Below are 22,724 nucleotides of genomic sequence, written 5' to 3'. Positions count from 1 at the left end.
TCATATCGGGGCGTAAAATAATTTGTACACCTGGTGTCGCTCTGCCCTTTTGCATCATATGCGTCTAAATTGCTCTTGTTGTTTTGCTTCAGATTAAGAATATTGTCAATAGTGAATTTCAATGAAGCAGTCCGACAGGGAATAGCCTCCTTGTTCATATTCCCCGAAATGTATAATTTTCCTTGTGTTTTAAATGGTGAATTGAGTTCCCCAAAACATCGAAGCCTAGATATACTCCAAGCACCATTGCTCCTCGATTGCAACTACACCAGGGCGTAGGTAGCGTTATTCAATGAACCAGAAGACTGTGGTTTAGCAGTTTTTGATTGGTGAGATTGCGAGGCAGCGTGACGCCAAATATCAGATGATGGCGGGAAGCATCCTTAGGCAAGACTAGAGTTAACCTCCTGAATTGTTTCCTTGTGTTTTCGGGGGAATATTCACGATACAGTTAAATAGTGTCCAAACGATTTTTCTTTAGATGTTTACCAATGGTTTTCAGAATTACATGAAGAGTTGGCATATATGCTAACTATAATATATATTCTAGGCCTATATGGAGTGGAAAACAATATTTGTTTTGTATTGTTAGGTATTACTGCATGGTTGGAGCTAGAAACAAAACCTTTCGCAGCATCTGCGATAACATCTGCAAAATATGTGTAAGTGACCAATAACATTTGATTTGATTTGAAGTGGTCACATTCATACAATTGAGACTGTTATGAACCAGTCAGCTATGTAGGCCTATATATAATCATATGCATTGAAACGTTAATGTGTTATGCGGGCACTGATATTAACTCTCCAAAAGATGAATCATAATTACGTCTTGTAGTTTCATTTTATTTTGAGAATACACATCAGAAAGCTATAGGGAGATTGAGGTTTGAGAAATGTAATAGGTTAATTTATTATGTTAGGATATGAGGCCTATTAGCCTATATTCTAAATGTTTTATTACAATTTCCTAATTCGACGAAAATCTATTTCCATTATCTCTACTGTGGTTAATTTAATCTATTTAATTTAATTAATCATTTTACACAACTTTATTGACAATTTTAGTCTGATGATAAGTACCCTCCCTATACATTCAATTCGAAGTGTCAAAAACTGTGAAACGTTCCATTACACTGATAAACTATATGAAAGGTATTTTCAGTCATCACTTTAGAAATCTGTCTACTCAACATTGGTGTGGAATTTCGCAAATTAGGCCTAAATGCAGGGGCATAGACAATTTGGCCTTGAAAATATCCTGGTGAATGTTTATGTATTATGAAAGGGAAAATGCGTATTACTGCGGTTGGATTAGGTTTTCAGTGTATTTTCAATGGACATAGGCCTAGCCACTGGTTAGACAGAATCTTAATGAGACTAATTATCAACTTAATATACCCTCGTGCTAATTATGAGAATAAAAAGCAGGCCTTTTCGTCAACACAATAAACATGAAACATGGTGTGCACTTCATCTATTTTATTTACATTGATCAGGCAACTCGTGTACAAAATGTCAACTGAAACCCAGTTTAAGTAAGAAATATGAAATAATACAGTTCCAGTAACCCCATGCTCATAACTTGCATATTACAATAAAGTAGTTGAGGCTATATGCTACACAGGTTGCTCAATGAGTGTCATCCCCTTATGAATGTGTCTGTGATCTTGGTGATTTGCAATAAAGTCACCCTCAGCAATAATCTCTTGAAGGGATTATCTCTACTGTGTCCAATACTTAAATTGTTAGTTTAATATAATACACCAATAATATATGCCTCACACTAGGCCTGTCATTTGTGATGTTATAAAAGACATGGGGTGTGTGAACTGGGAGATGGGAAAATTCACAGTACTCGAAAAACCCACTAAGGGTGGCGACACCTGTGCCAGGTTTGCGTTCAGTGTCCCAGGTGAAGCGTCCTCGTGGTAAATAATAGGAACCCTGACAATCCTTTGGGCCGAAAATGAGATGCTCGTGGACGCCATGTCGGCAGCTAGCTGTCTCTTCCACTTGTTCCTGCGGTTCTGGAACCAAATCTTAACCTGAGTCTCGGTAAGTTGTAGAGAAGCGGCCAGCCCCGCCCGCTCAGTGCTGCTCAGGTAGCGTTTCATGTCGAAGGTGGACTCCAGCTGGAACACCTGACTCCGGCTGAACACGGTGCGGGTCTTCTTCTTGCGAGCTGCTTTCGTATCAGGTGTGTCACTGTCGTCTCGCGCGAAGCAGGAGGATCCTGTTTCGTCATCCTTGTCGTCTGTCTGACTGCCCTCTGTCCTCTCGTTCCGTTCGTCGTGGTCTTCCACTGGCTCCGGTAGAGCCGGGGAATCCCGGTCGCTGGTTGTTAGGGAGTATCCGGGGTCATCTGAGTTGCTGGAGTGGCACTGCGGACCTGAAATAAACGGGGAGAATCATGAAGAATGCAATTGGTAAACTGTTTCTGCCACATTTTACGCACCGGCCAATAGAGATCAATAAGTGCATGATCATCGCTCAATCATGATATCAACCCTGATACGTTAATTATTGCATTTTTCGATGGTAGTCCAGGCCACATATCGACTTGAAAAACGATTACCTCTAGCTTGTAATGAAACTTGTAATGAAACACAGTAGCCTTGCAAATGTATAAGCACCATAATTCTGGTTTATAAACTCAATTTCCAAATCAGTGTTACGTTTGAAATGTGTTTGAGTGGCGTGCCATACCCCGCGTAAAGAGGAACAGCATGAAGATGTTTTACGCACCGGGTAAGAGCGAATACACTAGTGCTGTTATGGTTTGTTGCATGATATATGGGCTATGCATGACAAAAAAAATGCTATGTAATGTTGTCTATTTTTACCACCATGTCACCATTTATTGTGTATTGCCATTGAAAATGATGGCTAACATTACGCACAGAAACCTCCAACCATTGTAGATCACAGCTCGTTCACGTTGTTTTTACCATCATTATTTGAGGAAATGCGTAGGCTATCCTCACATGCTCCTTGTTGATCGGATCAGCCTGAACAGTGTAGGCTATTAGCTAGCAGTAAGCAAGCTACAGTTTGGTGTGGGTTTAGGCTATGTCGCTTTCATACAGGCATAAACATAAGGCCCAATTAACAAAAGTGACACTTACTCTGTAAATCGCTGCAAGCTTTATTGGGCGATGTCCCACACCAGTCCGAAATGCAACCGGCTTCAGCAAGGCGTTGGGCGTTTAACCCAAAGTAGGACACTTGACGCTCCACTTGGCCCCAGCGGCTCTCAAGGACAGCGACTTGGTTGAAAGACAGTCCCGTTTCTTTAAAAAAAAACTCATCTTCGGTCGTAGACCGCCTGTCTGTAGTCCTAGTAGAGCGAAGTAAATTCTCAATTGAAAATGATGAGCTTCTTGACGTTGGACCATGATGTTGAGACTCCGTTTCCTTATCAAGCATATTTCGACGTTTTCAAACCACCTAGTCACCGATAAATAAATTACTTTTAAATACTTACGTGCTGTTTAGACATTACTGGATGTATCTTCTGCTTTTTTCAGTTATGCCTACTATTTCTATCGATATCTGTCGAGCTATCCATGAGAGCTCGAGTGAAGAGTGTGAGACGGTGAGAGAATCCGCAGATAAACTACTGTAAATTCAACCGCGCGAGATGCAAGCGTAGCAAACAAATTGCGTCTTGCGATTGGACAGTGGGGGAAGCGAGCAAGATTACTATAGAAAATAAGATAATTACTCGCATTGAGCTACTACACTTTGTTCTAGTCTGCCTTGAGGGGTTGGAGGGACCCTGTCTCTCAGATACTTTATTTAGGTCAATTAGGGAGCAAATCAAAGCAGAGATACGGCTGTGTCCCCGGGCTGGGATGCATGGTAGAAGAAGAGCCCACTTCTTGGAGAATGACACAGTACCTCCTATTGGCTACTTCTGTCTATGCAAGCTCTAGCTTTATTGTCCATCCATATTTGCATGCATGCATTCGTTCTCGTGCAATAATTATTCAATTGATAGGAGGGTGGACGCGTGCATTTCATTGAATATCAATAGAATATCAACAGCATTTCACAATCAATTCAGTTTAGCTAAGCATTTTTTAAACCCATTCTCTAAAAGGTAATAGGAAATACAGGTATATGATTTCGATATTGCAGGAATTAATTTAGCATTATTTGTCATTATGGCCAATGATAACTTGGCATTATTTAGCAGGAAATGGAAGCCATTGATCTGGGACTAGTTTTCCTCTATTTGAAACGGCTTAATATGTTGTAATGTTTAGTCAACATGTTTTAGTTTTTTATTTGGCCTACGTTTAACAGTTAGGCCTACTTTGGTTTCCAATTTGTGTCCCAAGTTATCTCAGTCAAATAATGATATCGCAGTTATTGTAGGGCTATCAACTTTCAAGTTGTGCAGTTATTGTAGGGCTATCAACTTTCAAGTTGTTTAGCCAAACTCATAGTAAATGCAGGGTTATTATGACAGGGTAGCCTACATTCAAGTAGTTTACTGCCTAGTCGTATTTTAATATAATAAACGAACAGAAATAATGCAAATCTGCATGTGAAGTATAATTTCTTATTGGGCCTAAAATTCGAAAAAGTTGTGTATTGTATAGTATGTTTTATTCTATGTTGTATTAATATCGGGGCGGCAGGTAACCTAGGGGTTAGACCGTTGGTGCCAGTAACCGAAAGGTTGCTAGATCGAATCCCCGAGCTGACAAGGTAAAAATCTGTCGTTCTGCCCCTGAACAAGACACTGTTTCTAGGCCGTCATTGTAAATAAGAATTTGTTATTAACTGACTTGCATAGTTAAATAAAAAGTATGTGTTAATTTTTAATTGAAGTCTTTAGGAAAAGCAATGAAATTCAGTTTAGGAAAGTTGTGTATAGTATTATTATTATCATAAAAATTGCATAAACTCTGCTATTGCTTCTAACTTTTAATTTTATTTACAATTCCACATTATGCTCTAAACCTGGCCTGTAAAACACCAAACGATGTTGCAAACACAATTTAGTAAAACTAAATTAATGTTCGAAATGTTTATTGAATGTTATAACCTTTAATGAAGTGCATTACTAATCAATATTTTGTTTTAATCATCTCTTTATTATGGAAAAAAATGCAGGTTAACATCATATTTGCCTCGTAGAGAATGGGGTGTTATCATATGGCCAGATATGTGTTTAGAAATAATAAAAATTAGCAATAAGGCAGGAGGGTGTGTGGTATATGGCCAATATACCACCGCTAAGGACTGTTCTTTTCAAACGCATGGCTAGATACATCCCTTAGCCCTGGTATATTGGTCATATACCACAAAACCCCGAGGTGCCTTATTGCTATTATAAACTGGTTACAAACGTAATTAGAACAGTACAAATACATGTTTTGTCATACCCCTGGTATATGGTCTGATATACCACGGCTTTCAGCCAATCAGCATTCAGGGCTTGAACCACTCAGGTTATAATTTTATTTAGGACACCATACAATGCATAGATTAAATATTTTCCCAATTTGTTATTTTAGATTGACTTCATATGTATTTTTGTTTTATTGGATACTTTCTTACTAAGTCTGAGTATTTTTTTTGGTTGAATTTAGGATTGTTGATGGTCCACCAAGTTATGTCCACCTAATTCTGAAAACAGAATATCCTTTATTTCCTGTGCTTTGTAGGATTAACATCTATTAGGTCAGTTGACACATTCTTTTTGTTTTGTTTTTCAGTGTGATATGATCTGTGACAACCCTACAGGCGTCACGCATCACCAATTTGTCATAATTGTCTCAAGATAAACATATGATGTGACTAATTGTGCAATTCACCCGTGCTGGACTTGAGAACATATGACTAATTTCTAAGGGGGGCTCTTATGGCATATATAATATTTCAGGGTCTGCAGCTCTTTGCATGACGTCTTGTGTTGGTCATCCTAGAGACTGTGTGACTAGGGCGGCATAGCCTCAGCGGAATCTATCATCATACAGCGATGATAAAACTATAACTTTATACAGTGTCTTCACTGTATATATTACTAAGAGAAAAACACAGGTGAAAAATACATTAGCACTTTACATTAAAGTAACTATCCAGTGAAAATCTCACTTTAAAAAGTGAATTTTCTGTTAACTCATCCCAAAATAATGTTGTTGACTCATCCTACACTGGTATTTGTGGTTAAAGCATACATTGGTGAAAAAAACACTTAAAAAACCCCACCTCAGACCGTTTAAGAAATACTTGCTATTTCCTCATAGAACATGATGTCATGTTAGCCCATTGGCTGAGCTGACTAATCAGCGGTCTACTCTCCATAAATATTTTTAATGACCGGTATACACCATTCTGTTGTTAGGGTACGCAGTTGTATCCCATTCCAAAACAGAAAAGCTGCATTTCAACTTTATTAAAACCTATTTTTGGAAGGAAAACTATTGAACTCATTATTGTAATTAATTATAGGTCATATTTAAACGAAATCTGGAAACACTGGACAGTTACTTTAACTGAGTCTAAAACCTAGTAGGCAGGCATGTAAGCACACTTTTCTACTTAGAACAGTGATGCTCATTTGCAGTTTGTGTAATAACACATTGTACAATTTATATGCATTAGGTTTGTAGTCTAATAATTGTGGTTAAATCTAACATCAGTCTATAATAATAACTTTATTTGTATAGTGCTTTTTATTACAGCTAACAAAGTGCTTCACTTAAAAAAGAAAAGAAGAGCCGCACACTCTAGGAGCTCAGATACAATAATTTAATAACAATGTTTCAACAGCCAATAAAATAAAATAAAACATAAAAACATGAAATAAAGACAGGAGGATACATTGAAATCATACATTAAAAGCATCTTTATAAAAGTGTGTCTTCAGCAGGGATTTAAAAAGAGCCACTGAATCTTCAAGAGTGATCTCCTCTGGCAGACCATGATCTCCTCTGGCAGACCATTCCAAAGTCTAGCTGCTCTAATGGCAAATGCCTGGCCTCCTTTCATTTTCAACCTAGACTTCGGAATGGTCAACAGTGCCTTGCCAGAGGATCTCAGGCTGCATCCTGGCTCATAGGGAGATAAAATATCAGAGATATAGAATTGGGCTAAACCAAGACTAGCCTTAAACATGATTAATACCATTTTAAAATATATTCTAAAAGTGAGAAGTAGCCAGTGTAGAGAAGCTAAAATAGTTGTAATATGGTTACATTTTATGGTGCCTGTTAAAAGCTGAGCTGCAGCATTTCGAACTAACTGTAGTTGATGTAGTGATTTCTGACTGAGACAGGTATACAAAGAGTTACAGTTATCTAGGCATGAGGAAATAAAAGCATGTATAACTTTCTCCAGCTTAGTGACTGAAATAAAATGATTGATTTTAGCTATATTTCTTAGCTGAAAAAGGCAGGTCTTTACAATCTTCTTTACATGCAGCTCAAGGTTTGGGTCAAGGTCAAAGAAGACACCAAGGTTTCTGGCCGTAGGCTTTACATTTGTGGACAAAGGACCAAGGTAACCTACAATCTGGGTTCTAGCAAGGTGGGGGCCAAATAAAACAACCTCTGATTTCTTATCATTGAGTTGGAGAAAATAGTCAGACATCCAACATTTAATGTGAGCAAGGTACTTTTGAAGGAAAGCTATGCTAGCTTGGTCACTGGGTCTGATTAGTAAATAAAGCTTTGTCATTCACATAGCAATTGTCATGACTGTCCACGAGAATCCTAAAAGGTTAGATCAGATTTGCAATTAATAACTTCACTCAGACCCCATCTCACCCGCAGAGGGGGGAGGAACGTACTAGATTGCGATTAACAACTCACATTCTGTCATAAATCAAGAGGGAAGATACAAGTCTCCATCTCCAATATTCACCAAAGGAATGTCCTTTGTTTCAAGATACGTTTTCCCGCTGTTAACTCTAATACATTCAAAAGTAACTACTGGAACAATATTTCTAACATAGAACGTGGAGAATGGTAAGATGCAATCTATAGAACACTAATGTAATTTTGTTTGTTATTTTGTGATGTCATTAAAAGTGTTAAGAAGGAAATATTTTAACTATTGGAAAGTATACCCACTACATGTATGAAGTTTCCATACTTTGCATTGTGCATGTAATATGAAAAAGGATGAAAGTATTTTAGTTGAGAGAGGGATGTGATTTGAGAAACTATAAGAGATAATTGTTTTACATAACTTTGTACTAGTGACAAGTCACACCCCCGAGTGAGGTCAGTGAGCATGTCAGCCTGACAGAACCGCCCTTTTTGAACAAACTGTATAAATTATGTATTAAAAAATTAACATAGCAGACCAGAAAGACGTCAAGCTGCTGCTGCACGTTTAACTTCTTGGCGCACCCATCCTGTTAGCGGGATCATTTTCGTCAACATCCGCTGAATTGCAGAGCGCCAAATTCAAAATAAATTACTGAAAATACAACAGTAGAAGACTTGTTGGATCCCTTTTTGGACAATCTGAGCCTTACAAAGCGTGCAAACCCAGTATTTCACGTATATACATTCATGATTTCTTACTCAAAGAGAGCAGCGGTTCGTGTGCAAAGTATATGATTACAGTAAGTGAAAGTAGTTTCTAAATGTACCAATGTTAGGTGTCTCTGTCCCTCTCTGCCCCCCTCTACATCTCTTTTGTTACAAGCAGCAATGTTGTGACATTCCGCTAGGGACCTGTTTTTAATGTATTAAGTTTGTATGTTTATCCTGTGTTACCCTTTAATTAGCTTGTAAATAAATAATTAAACCAATTTGTGTAGTCCTGAATCATAAGTAAGGCTCAGGTTTCTGCAGATGCAAGGAGGTTATGACTGTTCAGAATTATGATATGATACGAGGTTGTGATTAATAAGTTGGCTGTTTATCAATGTGATAGGTAAAGACCTTTTAGAGTTTAATTCTGGAGATGGTAACTCTTTAACTTCTTTGGGATAGGGGGCAGCATTTTCACTTTTGGATGAATAGCGTGCCCAGAGTAAACTGCCTCCTACTCTGTCCCAGATGATAATATATGCATATTATTATTAGTATTGGATAGAAAACACTCTGAAGTTTCTAAAACTGTTTAAATGATGTCTGTGTGTCACGGTTTTTGAAGGAGAGTCGGACCAAAATGCAAAGGAAACACAAATCAATACAAAACACTGGCGGCGCTGGGCAGACGGGTGGCTCAGGCGGCGCTGGGCAGAGGGGTGGCTCAGGCGGCGCTGGGCAGATGGGTGGCTCAGGCAGCGCTGGGCAGACGGGTAGCTCAGATGGCTCTGGGCAGACGGGTAGCTCAGATGGTGCTGGGCAGACTGACGACTCTGATGGCGCTGGGCAGACGGGAAGCTCCGGCAACGCTGGAGAGGAGGAAGGCTCCGGCAGCGCTGGACAGGCGGGAGACTCCGGCAGCGCTGGAGAGGAGAAAGGCTCCGGCAGCGCTGGACAGGCGGGAGCACCTGTAAGGATGAGCCGGAGAGACAGCCTGGTGCGGGGGGCTGCCACCGGAGGGCTGGTGCATGGAGGTGGTACTGGGTAGACCGGACCGTGCAGGCGCACTGGAGCTCTTGAGCACCGAGCCTGCCCAACCTTACCTGGTTGAATACTCCCGGTCGCCCTGCCAGTGCGGTGAGGTGGAATAGCCCGCACTGGGCTATGCAAGTGAACCGGGGACACCGTGCGCAAGGCTGGTGCCATGTAAGCCGGCCCAAGGAGACGCACTGGGGGCCAGATGCGTAGAGCCGGCTTCATGGCATTTGGTTCGACGCTCACTCTAGCCCGGCCGATACGCGGAGCTGGAATGTACCGCACCGAGCTATGCACCCGCACTGGGGACACCGTGCGCACCACAGCATAACACGGTGCCTGCCCGGTCTCTCTAGCTCCCCGGTAAGCACAGGAAGTTGGCATAGGTCTCCTACCTAGTGTCGCCATACTCCCTGTGAGCCACCCCCCAATACATTTTTGGGGCTGACTCTCGGGCTTCCTTCCACGCCGCCGTGCTTGTTTCTCCAACTCCATTCTCCTGTAACCCTCTTCGCACTGCTCCAGCAAATCCCAGGCGGGCTCCGGCACTCTCCCTGGGTCGACGGCCCACCTGTCTATTTCCTCCCAAGTCGTATAATCCAGACTTCGTAGCTCCTGCTGCCGCTGCTTGTTGTCACGCCGCTTGGTCCTGTTGTGTTGGGGGATTCTGTCACGGTTTTCTATAGGTGAAGGAGAGTCGGATCAAAATGCGGCGTGGCTATTGAGATTCATGTTTAATGAAAAACAAAGGAAACACGAATCAATACAAAACAATAAACGTAACGTGAAAACCGAAACAGCCTAAACTGGTGCAAACTAACACAAGACAGGAACAAGGACAATCACCCACAAAATCCAACACCAAACAGGCTACCTAAATATGGTTCCCAATCAGAGACAATGACTAATACCTGCCTCTGACTGAGAACCATATCAGGCCAAACACAGAAACAGACAAATTAGACACACAACATAGAATGCCTACTCAGATCACACCCTGACCAAACAAAACATAGAAACATACAAAGCAAACTATGGTCAGGGTGTGACACTGTGAGTATAACAGAACTCATATGGCAGGCAAAAACCTGAGAAAAAATCCAACCAGGAAGTGGGAAATCTGAGGTTTGTAGTTTTTGAACTCAGCCCCTATCGAATTCACAGTGGGATATGGGTTATTTTGCACACCCTAAGGCTTCCACTAGATGTCAACCGTCTTTAGAACATTGTTTCAGGCTTCTACTGTGAAGAGGGGCCGGATGAGAGGGGATTGAGTCAGAGGTCTGGCAGTGGCCTCGTTCTCAGTCACGCGCATTTCACATGAGAGGTAGCTCTCGTTCCATTGCTTTTCTACAGACAATGGAATTCTCCGGTTGTAACATTATTGAGCATTTATGATAAAAACATCCTAAAGATTGATTCTATACTGACAAGTTTCTTCAACCTGTAATATAACTTTTTGAACTTTTCTTCCGACTGGACCTGAACGCGCTTTTTGATTTGTTTACCAAACGCCCTAACAAAAGAAGCTATTTGGACATAAATGGACATAAATGATGGACATTATCGAACAAATCAAATATTTATTGTGGAACTGCGATTCCTGGGAGTGCATTCTGATGATGATCATCAAAGGTAAGTGAATATTTATAATGCTATGTTTGACTAATGTTGACTGAGCAACATGGCGGATATTTCTTTTGGCTGGTTTGGGCTCTGAGCGCCGTACTCAGATGATCCTTTTTCCGTAAAGTTTTTTTGAAATCTGACACAGCAGTTGCATTAACCTTTCTAGCGCAGGGGTTCTGCTAGCGGAACAGCTCGACAACATTCCGCTGAAAAGGCAGCGTGCGAAATTCAACTTTCACACATTAACAAGTCCAATACAGCAAATGAAAGATAAACATCTTGTTAATCTACCCATCGTATCTAATTTCAAAAATGCTTTACAGCTAAAGCATAACATATGATTATGTTAGATCACCACCAAGTCGAAAAAACACACAGACATTTTTCCAGCCAAAGATAGGAGACACAAAAAGCAGAAATGTATATAAAACTAATCACTAAACTTTGATGATCTTCATCAGATGACACTCATAGGACATCATGTTACACAATACATGTATGTTTTGTTCGATAATATGCATATTTATATCCAAAAATCTTAGTTTACATTGGCACCTTACGTGCAGTAATGTTTTGATTCCAAAACATCCGGTGATTTTGCAGAAATACTAATAATAAACATTGATAAAAGATACTTGTGTTATTCACAGAATTAAATATAGACTTCTCCTTAATGCAACCGCTTTGTCAGATTTAAAAAAAAACGTTATTCTTTTTCCGTAATCTGAGAACGGCGCTCAGACCCCAAAACAGCCAGGGGAATATCCGCCATTTTGGAATCAACAATGTTAGAAACAACACCATAAATATTCACTTACCTTTGATGATCTTCATCAAAAGGCACTTCCAGGAATCCCAGTTCATCAGAAGGCACTTCCAGGAATCCCAGGTTGCACTTCCTAGGAAGTGCAAACTCATCCATATCTCAATGTGTACTCGGTAGGCCAAGCTTTGAAAAACTACAAACCTCAGATGTCCCACTTCCTGGTTGGATTTTTCTCAGGTTTTTGCCCGCCAAATGAGTTCTGTTATACTCACAGACATCATTCAAACAGTTTTAGAAACTTCAGAGTGTTTTCTATCCAATACCAATAATAATATGCATATATTAGCATCTGGGACAGAGTAGGAGGCAGTTCACTCTGGGCACGCTATTCATCCAAAAGTGAAAATGCTGCCCCCTATCCCAAAAAGGTTTAAGGAGAAGTGTATCTAAAGAATTCCATGCAATAATGGCTCTATATAATACTGTACACGTTCTTGAATTTGTTCTGGATTTTGGGACTGGGAAAAGACCCCTGTTGGCATGTCTGGTGGTGTAACACGGAACCCAAACCCGCTGCGCGCGTGCGCCATCGTGCGCTATCGTGCATACATTTATTTTGCCCCCCCACACCAAACGCGATCACGACACGCAGGTTAAAATATCAAAACAAACTCTGAACCAATGACATTAATTTGTGGTCGAAAATCATTAAACATGTATGGCAATTTAGCGAGTTAGCTTGCACTTGCTAGCTAACGTTAATTTGTCCAATTTAGCTAGCTTGCTGTTGCTAGATAATTTGTTCTGGGATATGTTACCTGAAATGCTCAAGGACCTCTACTCCGACAATTAATCCATACATAAAACGGCCAACCGAATCGTTTCTAGTCATCTCTCCTCCTTCCAGGCCTTTTCATGTTTAACTTTGCATCTAAACTTTCATTTTATTACCACGACTACTGGCAAAGCAGTTTGTCTTTCAGTCACCCACGTGGGTATAACCAATGAGGAGTTGGTACCTGCTTCTATAAACCAATGAGGAGATGGGAGAGGCCGGACTTGCAGCGCGATCTGCGTCAGAAATAGGAATGAGTTCTATTTTAGCCCTTGGCGTCGCAGACACTCGTTGGCGCGCGCAAGCTGTGTGGGTGCAATAATTGAATAACATGGATTTCTAAATTTATTTTGTGACGCTCGCACACGCGAACCAGTCATACACGCAGAACCAGTTATATACTGGCCACCCACTCCAAAACAGACTGCAACTATTTGTTCACGGTCTCAGTGACTTCATTAGCTGTGGTTGTGTCACGTTCGTTGAAAGGATCGGACCAAGGCGCAGCGTGGTATGCGCACATTCTCTTTATTAAAAGAATGAACACCGAACAAACTAACAAAATAACACATGAAACGTGAAGCTATACAATATAGTGCCGACAGGCAACTACACATAGTCAAGATCCCACACCAGAAAGTGGGAAAAAGGCCTGCCTAAATATGATCCCCAGAGACAACGATAAACAGCTGTCTCTGATTGGGAACCATATCAGGCCAACATAGCTATACAAAAACCCCTAGACCTACAAAAACCCTATACCTACAAAAAACCCTAGACTACCCACCCTAGTCACACCCTGACCTAACCTAAATATTTTGGAAACAGATATCTAAGGTCAGGGTGTGACAGCACCCCCCCCCCCCCAAAGGAGCGGACTCCCGGCCGCAAACCTGAACCTATAGGGGAGGGTCCGGGTGGGTATCTACCCTCTGTGGCGGCTCCGGTTCTGGACGCAGCCCCCCCCCTTCTTACTCTGATCCCTCCGCTTCTGTCGAACCGGACCGTGGACCATCGCCGGAGGCCCCGGACTGAGAACCGTCGCTGGAGGCTCCGGAGTGGGGACCGTCGCTGGTGGCCTCGGAGTGGGGACCGTCGCTGGAGACCCCGGACTGGGGACAGTCGTTGGAGGTTCCGGACTGTGGACCGTCTTTGGAGGTTCCGGACTGTGGACCGTCTTTGGAGGTTCCGGACTGTGGACCGTTGTTGGAGGTTCTGGACTGTGAAACGTCGCCGGAAGCTCTGGACTGGGCACTGTCGCCGGAAGTTCTGGACTGGGAACGGTCGCCGGAAGCTCTGGACTGTGAACTGTCGCCGGAAGCTCTGGACTGTGGAGGCGAACTGGAGGTCTGATGCGTGGGACCGGTACAGGTGACACCGGGCTGATGCCATGCACCTCAGGGTGAGTGCGGGGAAGAGGCACAGGATGTCCTGGACTGTGAATGCGCACTGGAGACCTGATGCGTGGGACCGGTACAGGTGGCACCGGGCTGATGACACACACCTCAGGGCGAGTGCAGAGAGGAGGCACAGGACTTACTGGACTGTGGAGGCGCACTGGAAACCTTATGCGTGGGATCGGTATAGGTGGCACCAGGCTGATGACACGCAACCCAGGGGAGTGCGGGGAAGAGGCACAGGATGTACTGGACTGTGGAGGAGCACTGGAGACCTGGAGCGTAGAGCTGGCACATTGCGTCCTGGCTGGATGCTCACTTTAGCTCGATACAGGACGCACTGGGCTGTGAAGGCGTACTGGCGATACAATACGTAGAGCCAGCGCAGGATATCCTGGTCCGAAGAGGTGTACCGGAGACCAGGAGCGCAGAGCCGGCACAACACGTCCTGGCTGGATGCCCACTCTAGCGCGGCAAATGCGGGGAGCTGGAATAGAGCGCATCACTGCATAGCACGGTGCCTGACCAGTCACACGCTCCCCACGGTAAGCACAAGGAGTTGACTCAGGTCTAAACTCTACCTCCGCTAATCTCCCCGTGTGACCCCCCAAAAAATATTTTGGACTGCCTCTCGTGCTTGCCTCATTGGTAATGCTCCTCGTAACATCGCCGTTCCACTTTCGCTGCCTCAATTTCCTCCATCGGATGGCGATACTCCCCAGCCTGTGTCCAGGGTCCTGCGCTATCCAGGATCTCCTCCCAGATTCCTCCTGAACACGCTGCTTGGTCCATTTTTGGTGAGATCTTCTGTCACTTTCGTTGAAAGGATCGGACCAAGGCACAGCGTGGTATGCGTACATTCTCTTTATTAAAATAATGAACACCGAACAAATTAACAAAATACCAAACAAAATGTGAAGCTATACACTATAGTGCTGACAGGCAACTACACAGTCAAGATCCCACACCAGAAAGTGGGAAAAAGGCTTGCCTAAATATGATCCCCAATCAGAGACAACAATAAACACCTGTCTCTGATTGGGAACCATATCAGGCCAACATAGATATACAAAAACCCCATGACCTACAAAACCCTAGAGTACACACCCTAGTCCCACCCTGACCTAACCAAAATATATAGAAAACAGTGATATCTAAGGTCAGGGTGTGGCAGGTTGCTAATACATATATGGTTGAATCATCAGCATTCATTGACACACATGCTTTGTTTAATGCCAGTGGCAGGTCATTGGTAAAAATAGAAAAGAGTAGAGGGCCTAGAGAGCTGCCCTGCAGTACACCACACTTTACATGTTTAACATTAGAGAAGCTTCCATTAAACAAAACCCTCTGAGTTCTATTAGATAGATAACTGAATCCACAATATGGCAGAGGTTGAAAAGCCATAATGGTTAATAATGCCAAAGGCTGCGCTGAAATCTAACAGTACGGCACCCACAATCATCTTATTATCAATATCTTTCAACCAGTCATCAGACATTTGTGTCAGTGCAGTAAATTAAAAAAATACAATAAAAATATAAAAATAAGCATGCTGAAAGTCTGGGTAGCTATTTGGTTAACTATTTAAATAACTATTTAACAGTCGTATAGCTTAGGGTCCTGTTGGTTCAGATGTGGCGCATCGGTACTGCTTGGGTGACACTGGTATAGAGGCTGGTATGTGGCCAATATATCACGGCACTCCTGGATGGACTCCTGGCCTATGGCCTAATTAAGCAATAAGGCACGAGGAGGTTTGGTATATGGCCAATATATCACGGCGAAGAGCTGTTCTGGGGCACGACGCAACGCGATATACGCAATATACCACAAACCTCTGAGGTACCTTATTGCTATTATAAACTGGTTACCAACATAATAAAAGCAGTAAAAATATACCCGTGGAATATGGTCTGATATACCACGGCTGTCAGCCAATCAGCATTCAGTGCTCGAACCACCCAGTTTATAATATGATATACAATATGACCCCTGGTATACAAAACACACATTGGCACGCAAGTCAACACACAGGCACAAAGGCACACACACACACCAGAAAAACTAGAGGTTTTTCTATTGCAATTTAGTGGTGGGGAGCAATAGTTTGAGACTGAAGGGGGTCCTACACAGGTAATTCCCTATACTCACGAAGTGAGAAACGCTCAAAGAATTTAGGCAAAATATCACTACGACACAGAGATATTTTCCAGCACTAATTGGCTTGAAGAACTGTCAGTACACACACCTGCTTCATGCTCTGATAAGAAGCTAAAGATATGTTTATTTGGTCCCCAGTCAATGAAGTTATCGTGCTCATACTGTTGGTCGACTTGTAAATCAGCTTTTTTGGGGCAAATACACAAAATACCAATACAGTTGTGTAAATGATCAAATGTAAAGTTTCTATAAAAGTGTAAAGGGCTTCAACAGACATTCATGGCCCAAGATTATTTGAACTGAATCACTTCATAAAATCAATTTTTTTGACAAAGAAAATCTCTTGTTGTATCTAAATAGTGTTTTATAGGATTTCAGCCCAAACATTAATTCAGGGAGACATATTTTTGTTTTGATTCAAGGTATCCTTGAAATTATCTCATTCCACTCAGTGAGCAGCCAATTGAATGGGACGTTGTCTTCCTTGCTTTATTTTCAAGAATGGCAGCCATCTTTGAATTAACGTTATTCGAGGTGGCACCACTTTCAATAATGAAAAACTCTCCTTCTCCCTTGCAACACTGTGGGAAGAGAAAAGTGCAAACGGGGACACAGTCCTGCATCTTTGTAATACATTTTCTTTGCATCCCTTACTTACAGTATATGCAAATACTGTACTGTCTTGCTTGTGAAACAACACCAAAAGAATGGCAATTGATTAACTCTTGCTCTTTTGTGAGTATGTACAATATTTCAGTACGTTTAGTTCCATCAGCTATAGTCCCACGGTCTGAGATTTATGTAGTCTATGTGCTTACTGACATTTATTATTGACACCCCCCCCCCCATAAATAATCCCCCACAAATGCATACAGACTATAGAGATAGGAATATTGTACTATCGAGTCTGCAAATATACAGGCTAGACAGGACTACAGCAAACACTAACTTCAACCCCCTATTTCAATTAGACTAGACAAGGGTTATCAATCCATAACTCGTTTGACGTATACACTGATGATTATTCTGATTCCCAGGTTCAGTCTTGATATTGCTCATCCATATAATGAACCCATTAATAATCCCACAAATTCCAATCCCGTATCATTAGCAATTTATATGTTTTTCTTGTCTTCTCCCCATCTGCATTACGGATTCCAGAGGATTAGGAGGGCTGTGTTAGGGGCCTGCCTTTCGGGGGAAGCCTCATCTATCATTACCGCAGCAGAAGAGACAATAATAGGTCACTGTTATAGTGCACTCTGCTGAGGTTAAGGCCCAGAATGCAGCAGTGTATATGAGGTCACGGAGGTCCGGATATCTTGGATGTATCTGCCTTCAGAGGGGCAGTCATCCAGAACGCCCTGGCTTTTAGAAATGTCTCGAGCTTGGCTCTTTTGACGAACTTGTCTTATTTAGCAGTATGCTCAGGGAGATGTCTACATATCTCTTTATTCCTCCCTGTGTCTCACTCTTATCATGGGCATGGTAAGTACATTTTTCCACAATAAAGTTGCTATCAGCAGAGTCAGAGGTAGAAAGGGGGGTGGGTCAAGTGCAAGTGTTGGGTAAGGACATTATTTTTACATCATGGTTTATAGCTTTGTTCTGTGCCATCTCCATCTCTTTTTTTTGACACATAGCTCTTTACACATTTTACCTCCAAGGCAGTTTATATCAAATGGATAAATGTTATTTCATAAGTTGGACGACCTCACAGGGTAAAAGGGACCGAAGTTCCCTCTAATTTATCAAAGTGTTCCTTAGTCTGTATCCCCTCTTCAAATACTCCAAAGACCACTCCAGATCAGCCCCATTGAAACTGGCACATACTTTTCCCAGTCTAATCCCCATTACCTTTCACCTCACTGCAACCAGGATGCTATTCAGCAGGACAGGCCAAAAGGCATTCTGGGATTTGTTTGGTTTAGTCATTAATGAAGCACATTGCTAACGCCTAAACTGGACACAAAACCTTCTTGCCAAAAATAATATTACCACACAGTTGTTTCATGTTATTAGGTGAGCATTTGAGCTTCTAGTTTTTATGAAACCCGTTTCACATCTACAAAGGGGGATTTTTTACAGAGGCGCAATCTACAAATGACTGTTTGTTTAACCCTTTAGCGGCAAATTAACCCCTGTTAGGGCCAGCTCAATAGAGTAAAGGGGTTGACATTTTAAGCACATCACAGCTTAGTGCCAAGAGCTGCTCTCTCCCACAGATCATGTGTGTGTGGAGTCTGTGGTTGGGGAGATGGCAAGACCAAATACCATGTTCCGAGAAGTCAAATATATATCAACACCTTTACTAAAAGGACACACAAATGCATGGTATTTTCCCAATGAAGGTCTGTGGCTACATCAGGGGGTCAGTTGCCATGAAAAAAGGAGGAATGAAGGGGAAAACGATGGTCTCCTGATAATGATCATTGACCAAATAGAACTTAACTATTCACATAGATGACCCCTACAATTGAAGGCTTTATTTAGTTAGTTATTGGGCTCCTGCATTCCGTTTTAACCATAACCTGTCCCTCCATGAACTCTCAGTGCATGGAAGGAAACAACATCAGCCTAATATTTGAATTCCTTACCGTATAGGCCTGCATTATGTCCAAATGGTCAACTCAAAGCATGGTTAATTACGCTGTTTGAGATAAGTGCAGATACACAGGAAGCATGTTTTATACCTCAGGACTAGAACAAAGGAGCACTTCTGATGGATTATGTATTCCACTAGAAATAAATAGGCTTATGGGACATTAGATCAATGTGCGTATGTATATAAGAGTTAGTTCCAAAGCATATTTGCCTCGCCATAATTCCACTAATGCCTTCAGCAGTGCCAGGAACTGGTCAAATGTTAATTAACACAGCACTTCTCATGTGGTTGACATCACTTGCAAGTAGATAATTGCAGCACTAACGAATGTGGGGTACTGCATTATTGTGTTCGATTAAGGTTTATATGTGTTGAAAACAAACCCTGTAGATTGTCAACACTAATCTAATGGACGATTTATAGGCCACAAAAGTAGCTTTTCATTTGGGTTGGTAGCATCAAGCATCTTAACTCGGACAGCTTACCTAACATCCCGTTCAAACTGAACCTGTAGGCGTTGTGGTTCAGCTTATATTTGTGAGTAAACTAGAAATGACCCTGCTTGGTTGGGGAAAGCTACTCATCTACGTGCCGAACTCCTCTGAAATGCAGGAATCGCGTGAGAAAGGAGGAGAGCACACTCTCAAGGTAGCATGGAAAAAAGGCAGTTGACGCGGAAGTAGACTGCCCCCAAGGTCATAGCACTTCTGTCATATTAGCTTATACACAAGGTCCATATTTTTCAATAAATAATGCCATGAAGCCATCGCTGAGAATGTAGGCTATTAGCCGGCATGTATGTTTCCTTCAATGGGATTTTAAGTCATAATACATACATTCTTTGGGAGAGTGAAACATATATGGTTGAGGCTTCCTTATAGTGATAGAGTTTTACATGTGATAAGCTATTACCACATTTGGTTTTCGATAAGGAGCAAGCCTACACCTTATTATTTCCTATTCAATTCGAATAATGCAACTTTACACCTTGTGACATAATGTGATAAAACTGTTTTCTTAGATTCGTTGAATAGGCCTAACAGTTATTGATAGGACTGCAATATAATATCCAAATTAGTGTACATCATTTGACCCCAAGAAATCTAATCTGAACTGAGAAGTATTTGTGCCGTGGGCAACACTGTCCCACTATCTTGGCACCCCCATGCTGACAGAAATTGATGCTGCAGTATATTTTGGTCACATTAGCAGATTGATGGCAAAACACCCAGGTTAGAGAAAACAAGGATAAAATAAACACGTTCGATGTTCAGTTATGCAGGTATTTCTTCCTTAAACGTTTGTGAAAGAAAAACGTTTTAAAAAGCCTAAACGTTAGATTTTTTACTGGGTGCACCACTTTATTGTTTATGTTTGGGCGCTTCATTTAATCAATCTCACTCGACTAATAAATATTGATCGAGTATGGCGGGATAGTTTGCTGCAGCGTGGGCCTTACCTTGAAATTAACCAAGATCAGTCTATTTATATCAAGTTACATCACAAGATATTGGGTTGCATAAATATTCAAACAGCCTGATACTATTATACCTTTGAGGCAATCATAGTTTCCTCAAATAATAATGAAAAAGTACCGTACTTGTTCTTGCACACGTGATTTGTGGTTTGGTTTAACTGAACATAAACATTTATCATGGTTTTAAAACAACTTTTAAATATTATATTAGGATACTAGTGGATTCTATTATCATCATCGTAATAATAATAATAATCTAATAATAATAATAATCTTATTAGTAGTAGTATTAGTAGTTTTATTATCATTAGAAAAACATTAAACATGTCAACATCCCCATTACTCCCCATCTCTCTCTCTCTCTCTCTCTGTCTCTCTCTCTCGGTCTCTCCCCCATCCAACAATCGAAATAAAGCCTTTAAAAAGCTGAAAGAAGATGCCCACATTGTGGCCTACCTTCTTCTTTCAATCAATTTGGGAGAATCTGTGGATTCTCCTCACGGAGGCTACCCTCAATGGAGGAACATCTGATATGATTAAATATAGCCTACAAGAGCAAAGGGCAGGCCAAGATAACCAGAAGCGACATGAAAGATGAAAGAGTCTACTTTTAATGTGTGCCTCGAGGATACCCGATTGCCAGAGAAAGTCTTGTTTTCCCTCTGCTTGTCACGCGAGTCCTTATTCCTCCTGCCTCAACCGTCCTCGGAATATTACGCACCTCTGACCCGAATCTACCTCTTTTGACAAGGTCAAAGTGTTTTTTTATCGCTCCCGAATCTATTCAAGGATAGCAATGAAAACTGCCCTAGATTTCATAACATTTATAACATTTCATAGCATTTAACATTTAAGGTGCTTTTAAAAAGCAAGGATATTATGAAATTAGCAAACTTGTAGCCTATAAAGAAAAACATATTTCATGAATAAGTTAATAGCCTAGAGGTTAAGAGTCAACATATATTTTAAACGATCCCTGTGCTATTGCAGGCCTAAACATGTTTGCATTTGCAATCTCAGGTGACTTGGTATTGACTTTGATGGCCACATACAGGGAGTAGGCCTAAACTTAAAAGAAAAATTGAGTAGATAAACAGAAGCTTAACAAAATTATCAGGAAAGAGGGAGAAACTTATTTTAATGTTTATCATTGGGCTACTTTCGACAGTCATAAACCTACAGGCTGTCTAGGCTACGACCTATGCCTACAGTTAATTTGTATACAATATATTCACAGAATTTTGGATTAAATTGGAAAATAATAAAGTCAAATGTAATTGCATTTCTCTGTAACTTATTTTCTCAGCTGTATTGCTGAAGAATTGGGAAGGTTTCGATCATTTTCCACAATTACCCCGAATTTCATTACGAGTTGTTCTGATATTGTTTTGCGTTTATGCCAGAAGCATAAGATACTAGTCTAGTTATAAACAGTGTTGGGGAAGCTACTCTGAAATCATAGTTTACCAAAATACCAATTATTTATCACTAGAAGAAGTTAAGTTACACTAAAGCTACCGTTAAGAAAAATAGTTCACTGAACTGAAACTACTTTGAAAAGGTAGTTCACGACATACAAGTTACTTCGGGGAAAAAAATAGGTCATGGACTACAAATTACAAGACAGATCACTCCGGGGTCAGGTGTTAACAGAAAAAAACAATGTTTTAAGTGAGAATTGGGCAGGTCTAATCCCGAAAAAAAGAGGAAGTTATTGCCTATTTCCCCCATATTTTATATATTTTTGCAACCACAAAAAACGTGTGTATAGTTAGCTACACCGATACAAGGACAAAAAAGTTATTAACTACTGAAAACACTTCCAATATTTGATATTAGTTCAACCACCACCACGCTACTGCAAAATGTAGTTTAATTAGGCCTACCAGTTGAACTACAAGTAGTTCACTACTCCCCAACACTAGTTATAAACTACTAATAGTCTAATAAAATGTAATTTAACGTTTTCAGCAAAGTTGGTATTAACTTTATTCAAGGATACTATTGTGTCCCGTTACAATCCAAAGTGTTTGTGCACAGACCTGTGCCACATAGCCCTATGTTGCTGTACCATAGACTAATATATTCATATAATTATACCTGAATTACATCGGAATGACTTGCAAAGTGGAACCCTGTAGCCTCCCAATCGAAAGACTAATTTCCTCGTAGACTAAACCCGTGTGGAATTAGTGTGTGAAATAGAGTATACACAACTTTGTGAATAATAACAATAATAACAAACACATGTATCATATATAATAATAACACTTCCTGAAATACCATTGTCTGGTTTGTCACGGTTAATTTACAATG

At 41.1% G+C, this 22,724-nt stretch overlaps 1 protein-coding gene across 1 annotated transcript; it reads right to left on the bottom strand.

Annotated features, from left to right (window-relative positions):
• Positions 1-1,467: 1,467 nt before the first annotated feature.
• LOC135515381 (homeobox protein HMX1-like) lies at positions 1,468-3,602 on the bottom strand. The gene is made up of 2 exons (XM_064939055.1): positions 3,129-3,602; positions 1,468-2,392 (listed from the first exon to the last, which is right to left on the bottom strand). Exons 1-2 carry the CDS (start codon positions 3,427-3,429, stop codon positions 1,782-1,784), a joined length of 912 nt encoding a protein of 303 aa, XP_064795127.1. The 5' UTR covers positions 3,430-3,602; the 3' UTR covers positions 1,468-1,781.
• Positions 3,603-22,724: the final 19,122 nt, after the last annotated feature.

This window comes from Oncorhynchus masou, chromosome 27 (assembly GCF_036934945.1).
Source record: "Oncorhynchus masou masou isolate Uvic2021 chromosome 27, UVic_Omas_1.1, whole genome shotgun sequence".
NCBI lineage: Eukaryota > Metazoa > Chordata > Actinopteri > Salmoniformes > Salmonidae > Oncorhynchus > Oncorhynchus masou.
This window is presented reverse-complemented; position numbering and strand designations above follow the sequence as displayed.

Excerpts from the sequence above, each read along its gene's own strand:
- LOC135515381 (XM_064939055.1), bottom strand. The coding sequence starts at position 3,429 with ATGCTTGATAAGGAAACGGAGTCTCAACATCATGGTCCAACGTCAAGA. Across the intron at positions 2,393-3,128 it reads AGCTTGCAGCGATTTACAGA|GTCCGCAGTGCCACTCCAGC; the intron begins GTAAGTGTCACT and ends CGTTTATTTCAG.